Source organism: Diplotaxodon limnothrissa, linkage group LG23 (genome assembly GCF_057381915.1).
Source record: "Diplotaxodon limnothrissa isolate DT_005_m linkage group LG23, D_limnothrissa_male_GT1.1, whole genome shotgun sequence".
NCBI classification, from domain to species: Eukaryota; Metazoa; Chordata; class Actinopteri; order Cichliformes; family Cichlidae; genus Diplotaxodon; species Diplotaxodon limnothrissa.
Window position 1 is genome coordinate 18,187,856 of NC_140617.1, and position 9,043 is coordinate 18,196,898.

Here is a 9,043-nt window from a genome sequence, read left to right on the forward strand (position 1 = left end):
ATCAAAGCAGCCGACAAAAGATTAAAAACAACAAATTGTCAGATAATTAACAATTATTCCAGACACAGATGATAAAATTTGTGTTTTTTGTAAATAATCATCATTTACTAAGAGTGAATTACTCCATTAAGCAATCTGATATTACTGACCATTTAAAACCCGTTTTTGCCTTTAAAAGACCAGTTCAGACCAGATAGGAATAGTCACTGCTTTTTTCCACCTGGGTCACTTTAGTTTTTTACAAGGCTAGTGTAGACACTGTTACCAACATGAATCACTTCAGACTGATACACGATGCTACTTGGAGAGCAATGCTGATGCTTAAAATAACAATAAAAACCAGTCTTCATACCTGCAGTCTGTTCCTGAACACGTGACTGTGCTAGTGTTTGGTTTCTGTCTGGTCAAAGAAAGTCTGCCTGCAGCAAAGTAGCCCAAACATCCTGGAGCATCCTCTGTGCATCCTGGGAAATTGAGCTCCTTCAGCAGATCTGCTTTTTGTCCCTACCCAGAAAAATTTCAGGGAAAACTTGTTCATGAACAAAACAAACAAAATAGTCTAATTCTGCTTATTCCACAGATTTGAATGAGTTTGAGGAGATTTCTGGAGGTTTATTGTTGATGTGATCATGACTCTGATTTTTGATTGACTGTGATGCAGTTATTTAGTTTATGTTCACATTAAAAATAATTGAATACAGATGCTTTTAAAATCATCCCCAAGTCATGGGTCAGCTGCTTGTTATGACCTCATTTTCCCCTGTATTTCTCCGAGTGGTTCTTGTGCCAGTTCTTCCATAGACGGTACTTCACATTGTTAAACGAGATGCTGGCTGAGGAAAGGTACTGCACTGATCGGGACATGGTGGCTCTGAAGGTCGGCGTTGTGGCTGTGATGATAAAAATCTGAAGGCCCTGAAAACATAGAGAGGGAAAATATATATACATACATATATATATATATATATATATATATATATATATATATATATACATACATATATATTTTTAATTTATTTTATCAACTTTTCTTCTGACGATGCTGTCTGTGTTGAGCGCTCCGCTACTACTACTCCGCCTAGGTTGCACTGTCGAGCGCAGATCCACTGAGCGCAGCGCAGGCTAGCCAGACAGAAGTTAAGCTCGTTGCAACATGGCAACTGCCTCATCACTAGCCGAAATTGAACCTCCCCCACCCTCATTCAGATCTGGCGTTTGGAACTATTTTGGTTTTCATGTGAAGTATGACCCTGATGGTAAGCGCGTCATGGACAAAAGTAAAACAGTATGTCGGATGTGCCACGCAATGCTCAATTACATTGGTGGGAACTAGTGCGTTAGCTTGGTTAGCTCGTTAACGTGTTGACGCTGTCCAGCCCCACGCACGGGCCGATCCGCGGTAACTCGTTAACGGAGATTTGCCACGTTATGGCGTTAATGTCATTTTAACAAGATTAACGCTGACAGCACTAGTGGGAACAGAACGAATATGTCTGCACATTTACACCGACATCATCCTAGTGCAAAGACAAGTGGAAGCAGACAGCAGTCATTTAGACAGCCGTTAGCACATGATTCTCCTTATGGGGACCTGATATGTTTAATATGCTGCTGAGAAGATTATTAAAATCAAAAATCAAAAATTTTCCTTGAAGCAAAACACAAAGACTTTCAGTGGACATAAAAAGTGTACACACCCCTGTAAAAATGCCGTGCTTTTGTGTTGTTAAAAATAAATCACTCAAAAACTTTTGTGATAAATAACAATAATAAAATAATACGATACGCTGATTGTATAACCGCTGAAGAACCTTTTGATTTAATCTCTCAGTTGAAGTTATAAAATCAGAAGGTAGAGTCTTACCTGTGTGGTTGTGCAGAGGCAGAACAAAATGCTGAAGACCAGGTTCATTGTTCCTGAAGTGACGAGGACCAGATACCCAAAAACCCAGGACACACCCAGTAACACAGCCAGAGTGAAGCATTCAAGGAAACTCTTCCTGAAGCAGGACTTCCTGGTTGCTTTAATGGACACATAAACCAGCAGGACGATGTTGTAGATCAAGATCAGGCCGACTGGAAGGAGGAAACCCCAAAACAAAGGTTTCTCAAAGCTGAAGTGTTTGTTCTTATCCAGCGCTGCCAGCCAGCAACTTCAGTGACATGAAAAGGAATTATACAAATAATATGAATAAATAACTTTGTCTAAACTTTAATCAAAACTAAGAGGAATTATAATAAAGTTTGTAAAGATAAAAAAAATAAATTACAAAAGCTGTATAGGCGCATCGAAAAGAATGGTTGTATCAAACTGAATCTCTGTGAGTAGCATCATACAACAACAGCAACAACAACACTGTAATATTGGTAAAAATGTGACTTTTGTTCATATTGAAGTACAGGTCAGTCTAAAGTAGATAAATGTGGTTTGTGTGATTACTCACAATTCCTCCTGTCTGTATCTCAGAGGATTGTCCACTCTGTAGGTCACCCCCAGTGTGATGCCCATGAACAAGGCTGGCACTCCTAACACAATAATTAATTAATTGGGACAGATTGAAGGGTCTTCAAGAATAAACAGCTTGTCAGATTTAAGTCCCGACTTTATAAATGTCTTACCCCATCCCAGAGCCATGCCCAGCAGAGTCCAGTGAGGTGGTAGACTGCGGCGTATTTTCTGAATCAGGATCTGAGTACCGTTCACGCTGTTCCACATGAAGGTGGCCATCAGGAGGAAGTGCAGCAGAGCCGCTACAGCCGTACACGAACCGCGGTCTGGTTCTATGCGTTCATCCGAGTCAAGGATTTCATTGGTCCGATCGTCAGTCTGCACCTCAATGTCAATTTGTCTGCTGGAGTTTTGGACTCCAGAGACAAAGGTGATGATAAAGGCCAGCAGGCTGAAGTAGATGCACAGCCGAGATATCAGGCTTTTCTTCTGTTCATTCTGAAAACTACAGATGAAAATGAAAAAGTGACAAATGATAATATGAAGTCTTACAGGAAAACTGTAAAAAAAAAATAGAAATACACGTGAATGTAATTTTAAATATGACATAAAAAATAATCAATTAATAAAAGGCTGAAAACAAGATTGTGATGTTGCAAAAATTAATTGCTATTTTTGTCATACAAAGCAAAAATCTCCTTAAAAATTTTGACTTTTCTCAAAACAATAAATTGCATTCATGTTATTTCTTTAAATGTTATTATTATTATTATTATTATTATTATTATTATTATTATTATTATTATTATTATTATTATTATGACCTTTTCTCTGTTTTCTTTCATTCCAAAATATTATGTTTTTTTAAAATTTGTTTTTATTTTATATATAATTCAGACCTCCTTCGTTTTGTTTGTTCGCACTTTTGGCGGAAGTTACAGTCTTTAGTTTGTTTGTGTAATTATGAATCCACAGGCTTTGCTCACCCAATTGAGAGATTTTCTGAAATTCTTCTTTGCAAATACTTTCAAACTCACTCTGTTTTGTTTTTTTTCCTTCTTTGATTTAAGTTAAAGAGGAGATATAATCCAAGGACATTTGGTCAGACCTTGGGTATCCTCTGGAACCTAGTGGTGATTGAATGATGGTGTTATTTTCCAATTATTTTTCACAGGACAACAAACTGTGTTGGTTTCACATCAAGGAGAACCCAGGAGCAATTTGTCCTTCTGTTTAACTTCAGCATCCAGACCAGAAATCTAATTTATCTACTTTGAGAAGGTATGATTGGAAGATGCCCACACGACCATTAGGGTAGTAGTAGAAGGATCTTAAAACTATTAAAATATTACATTGTAAAAATGTGGAGAAAAGTTCTAGAAATAATTTAAAAATAATTTAAAATTTTTAAGAACTAAAGGATTCCTTTTCTGGATAAAAGCAAGAGGGTAATTAAAATTTTCTCAATTACAATAAAATTAAATAAAGTAAACAAAGCACTGAGAGAAGAGTAGGGAAGTCATTGAAATATCTAGATTTATGGCTCAGTTTTTGTCATACCAATTTTTTTGACCAATTTTGACTCTGTAGCTAACACTTCTGTTTCTAACATGTTTGCTGCATGTTAGTTGCAGTCAAATACATTTTAACCTGTTAGATAACTACACTTTTTTGTCAAATGACACATAAAAACGGAGGTGGGGTGGTCTAGTCTTACATTTCTTTAACGTTATAAATGATCGTCACAATCAAACCCAGAAAAGAAAGAGAGAGTCCCACGATGGAGATTGCACCCAGAGCTTCTGCATACTCGTAGTTCTCTCTGAATGACTGAAACACAGATATGATCAAAAGTCTCACTAAATATCTGTATTGTTGCAATGGTTGATGAAGAATCAACAAACTGTGGCTTCATCTTTCAGTCTGCAGATTTGTGATACTCACCCAGAGAGCAGCAAAGTTGGTGGTGTGGTTACAGAAACATTTAATTAGTCCATCTGAAGTGTTTCCTTTAGAGCAGCCACTGGTGCTCCAGTCCTTCTGACTGTAGTTCCAGAAAACGCAGGAGAAGTCGTACAGAGACGTTCCACTGATGTTCTGAAACAGCAGCGCACAGACAGCCCTTTAATTTAGATAACTTAGACTTAACGCATATTTTTAATGCAGTTTGTTTGCTTTTCTTTTGTTTTGTTAACACCATTGATATTTTTCTTACAGTATTTGTGTTTGCTTTGAATCAATTCTGATATTGTATATTTGATATTAACATGACATCATTGTATTTTAACATACAGATTGTTAAAGGTAACACATCTACAACATATTTTTTATAATAATATCCTGGCAAAAATCCTTCCACTCCATACAGAACTAACATGCATAACATGCAAACTTTTTCTGCAGTACCTACAACTTAAAGCATTTAAATCCATTCCTCACACGAAAACAAGAAAACAAAACCCGTTCTCAAAAATATACAGAACAATAGTGTGACTGGACAAGTTAGCTTTTGTGACCAATTTTACCCCATTAGCAGCAGGAAGAACTGCAGCTGTGCTGAAGATATTAAATTATAACCAGCAGACATCAGTCATTAGATTTATATATGAATGAAGATACTGGATTTCTTACTCTTGGTCTGAACAACATCTCCACATGTTGTGGCACCATGTTGGGTTCCTGCCCTCTGACGCTGGCTGACAGGACCCTTATGGTGGCCCGTCGCTTCATGTAGAGTTTTGAACGAAAGAAACGATCATTCTGATAGAGAACAAAACCCAGAGAGACGTTCAAGTCTGTCTGACGACTTCTGACATCTTCGCCTAACATGAGAGAAAAGAATCCACTGCTATTAGTAAGAACTTGTTAAAATTAGAGGATTTTTCAGCTTTAAAAAGACAGACTCACCTGGCAGGAATCGTATGTAAATGAGGGCATCAGCTATGAAACTGTTTTCCATCACGACCTGTGTTGCGTTTGTGTTCAGATGAATTCTGTTGGGCAAAAAATTCCCAGAAATCCCTGTAGTGACAAGATGACTGCATGTCAGTGAACACATTAAAAATGTACAAATTTACTGTCGGTTCTTCAATTTTAAAGTTAAAGTTCAGATTAAAATGAAAGTTAAGAACAAATTTAAGATAATTTCTTTACAACACCATTTTTTGAAAACAAGATCATTTCATTTTATTTTATCTGACTGGAGAAAGTAACTTGCTTCTAGTATCTCTTTGTAACTTTGAAATAGTCTCGAAGAATTGAACTGAGCACTACTTTTTAAATCTTGATGTATTTGACAATTTTATTGCTTTTTTTATTTTTCAGCAGAGCAATAAAGAACCACCAGCCAAGGACTTCAGCCATAAAAATATTCTTGGGAGCTGTCCCACAGAAGAGTTCAGATCATATTTATTCAATGGCAAATTTACTGGATCAAAGTGATACTATTTGACAAAAGCAGACAGAATCTCGGGTAGATTCTTAACTTAAGTTTCTGAGGACTTTATCAGTTTTCTTTTATTGTTGTTTTCTGTGTTTTGAGTCTGAAAAAATACATTATTACATGCAAATTTAGAGAGTGAGGCCAAGTTATTCACATCATTAAGTTGAGTTCAGGTTTATAATCCTCCCACAAGCTTTGAGGTCTCAAAACTATTTTGTGTTTTCAGTCACGGTAAACATGAGTCCATCACACGTGTTGAAAATACAGCAGTAAAAAGACTAAATAGTGAACAGGACACAGAGCACAACAACAGCAGCCAGTTTCAATGGTAAAACCATCAAAGGACACAAATAAAGTTGCTTTATACAGAAGATAAGAAATCACCACAGCTGGACTTTAGAACCATCAACTGGGCAAACATGTCAACCTTGAGAGTTCACTCAAGAGTTCAACTGCTGAAAGCTCAAGTGAAGTAGAAATCATAACCTGGTTAATAAACTACAAAGTAGAAGCCAATCTGTTCTCTCCGGTGTTCAAATCTTTGCTTTTAGATCTGTCAGTTACAATATTTGATTAAACCTGCAGGTATTTGCTTTAGAATGCTTTATAATTTAATAAAAACCAGTCCACGGGATGATCACTGCTGTTCGACACAGTTTCTTACTGACCTCTGAGAGAGGTGAACTGGACTCCGTGAGTGTCTGCAGCAGGGATCTGTGCCGACTGGACCACCAAGTTCGGCTGAACCACTTGAGATTGAGATGTATTTTGACTGAGGCTGAGGTTCACTGAGAGCTGGTCCAGAGTCACCGTAAGCCTGGACATTAAACCCCCCCCCCCCCCCCCCCCCAAAAAAAAACAAAACAAAAAACAACCCAACAACAAATAATAATAACACAAACAAACGCAGAAACACAAAACATTGTTTGTCTTAATCAGATTTGTAGTTTCTAATATTCAGTTGTACCAGTCCATTTTTGGCACTCCCCCTGAACTATAAGTGTCAGTTTAGAGCTTCAACTTTACCTTTATTACTTTCATCTCAAAAGGAAACTCACCTGAATAGTACAGATATTTAAGGTCTAATGAGAATATTTACAATTGGAGGTCTTTACAGTTTGAATTGGAACAGGAAAGACTAAGACTGCTGACACTCTTAAAACTGCTCTTAAATTCCTGAATCAATTATTATTCATCTGTGAGTTGGATATTTTGTCTCTAAAACAGAACAACTTTGACAACTGCCAGTTCCTGTTTATATGCTAAAATGCATCACACTTCAGAGGAATTACAAAATAGCCAATCAAACTAGGATGGTGAACATGGCAAACATTGCTTAAAATCAGCTTTTTGCCAGTGTCACAGTGAAATATTTCTTTATAATGTAGCTGCTTAGACTGGTTGTTCATCTAATATAGAAAAAAGTGAATTATCACTGAATATGAGTTAAATCTGGTTGACAGAACTTTAGGGAAATAAATACAGCTGATGTTAGCACTTTGGTCAAAGCTCCTTTGTATTTCAGTTTAACCTCAGCACTGCTAGCATGGCTGTAGTTTCATGATGAATATTTTAATGATCTTTCCCATAGTGCCACCTTTACAGCAGTTTTTAACAGTCTTAGCTTCACTGCTGATGAGCTTATTTATTTGTTTATTTACATATTTAGTTTACCCCAGAGTTGCGTTGTTTTCCTTGGTATCATCTGGTATAGTGGCGTTCAGCAGCTGACTGACTGTTGCTACTGCTGACACTCTGACACTCTGCACAGACACAAATATGAACTGAGATTAACATCTTACTTTCTTTTTTTGCCCCTTACGATTTGCTGAATGTTTGTACCTCTGTGGCGTTTGCAGACAGCAGCAGTGTGTTGACAATCTCAGCCGCAGCTGTAACATTTTCAGCCGTCAGCTCTTCTGCTTTTGATGTCAGAATCTGAGTGCTGGTCGCCAGTGTCTCTAAATCAGCTGGACTTGTAAGCTGAGGTAAGAAAGACATGATTTTACTCATCTGGTTCTTTACTGAATCTGGAATCATCTGCATGTTACCTCAGAGCTGCATTTCTACAGGATTACCTCACAGAGAAATACTCAAACTTCAGCCATATGACACTTTCAATCTTTCTTCAGAAGAAAAAAAAACTGCTGTTCTTACATTTTTTTGTATGTCGCTGAGCGTCAGGTCACACTGGAAGATCTGTGGAGGGCTGAAACCTGGTGATCCATTCATGGACAAACATCTGGCTGAAGATTTAGATTTACCAGCTGAATGGAAATGGTGATAGAAAGATAAACATCAATACACTAGAGTCTACGTGATGGAGTGATGTTGGACTGAGGGGAAGATGTGGATGACTTACTACCACTCGTTCCTACTTCACATTTTTCCTCAGAATACGCAAACCAGCCGATGGGTGTACGAGGGAACCTGAAGCCTCCTAACTGCTGCTCTTTGCAGAAGTTTTCTACGAAAAGTTTGTTAAAAAATTAAATATTTTTTCCGTTTGTTTTTTTAGAATACTAGGAATTTTATTTGTTTTTAATCACAAAAGAAAAAAAAGGACTTTTAAATAATGCATGCTAAACTTGATTTCAGGTTGTAGAAATCCTTACAGCTGGTACATTAGACATTTTGAGCAAATTATAGTTTTTGATCTCTGGCATTCTCTCTTTCGTTCTCATCTGAATGTTTTTGACCCATCAGACTCTAGTCGGTAAAACTTCTTACCTTCTGAGCATGTTACTCCAGTCCATTCATCAGGACAGATGCAGACACCGTTCTCTGGTTTCCCTCCATTATCACATTTCAGGACAGTGGTGGTAGGAGGGGTAAACGTAGTTGGGGATATAGTGGTCGTAGTAGTATTAGCAGTAGCAATAGGTATAGTAGTTGAATCATAATGAGTGGTGTTTGCTGAAGGAATTGTTGTAGGATTAGGAGGTAAAGTACTGTCAGTGTATGGGCTCATAGCATTCGTACCAATTGTAGTAGGAGTACTGTAAGTAGCAATATTTGCATCACTGGTTGGGTAGAAAGTAGCAGTGGTGTTTGTGTAAGGAGTAGTTGTATTAGTATCACTTGTAATAGTAGTCATGGGAGAATAGTGAGTAGTACTCATTTGATCAGTCATGGGGTTGGAGGTAGTATCA

General features: G+C 37.4%; 1 protein-coding gene across 1 annotated transcript; it reads right to left on the reverse strand.

The window, feature by feature from the left end:
• Nucleotides 1–750: 750 nt before the first annotated feature.
• LOC146607795 (adhesion G protein-coupled receptor G7-like) lies at nucleotides 751–8,350 on the reverse strand. The gene is made up of 13 exons (XM_085347978.1): nucleotides 8,254–8,350; nucleotides 8,049–8,158; nucleotides 7,734–7,874; nucleotides 7,566–7,654; nucleotides 6,560–6,708; nucleotides 5,357–5,470; nucleotides 5,081–5,271; nucleotides 4,394–4,546; nucleotides 4,167–4,279; nucleotides 2,620–2,954; nucleotides 2,445–2,526; nucleotides 1,865–2,153; nucleotides 751–915 (listed from the first exon to the last, which is right to left on the reverse strand). The coding sequence occupies exons 2-13, from the start codon at nucleotides 8,121–8,123 to the stop codon at nucleotides 751–753; spliced, it is 1,896 nt and encodes a 631-aa protein (XP_085204104.1). The 5' UTR covers nucleotides 8,124–8,158; nucleotides 8,254–8,350.
• Nucleotides 8,351–9,043: the final 693 nt, after the last annotated feature.

Coding starts and splice junctions, on each gene's coding strand:
- LOC146607795 (XM_085347978.1), bottom strand. CDS start 8,123: ATGAATGGATCACCAGGTTTCAGCCCTCCACAGATCTTCCAGTGTGAC. Junction 7,655..7,733: donor TGTCTGCAAACGCCACAGAG/GTACAAACATTC, acceptor GTGTCTGTGCAG/AGTGTCAGAGTGTCAGCAGT. Junction 2,955..4,166: donor ATTTATAACGTTAAAGAAAT/GTAAGACTAGAC, acceptor TTTCATCTGTAG/TTTTCAGAATGAACAGAAGA.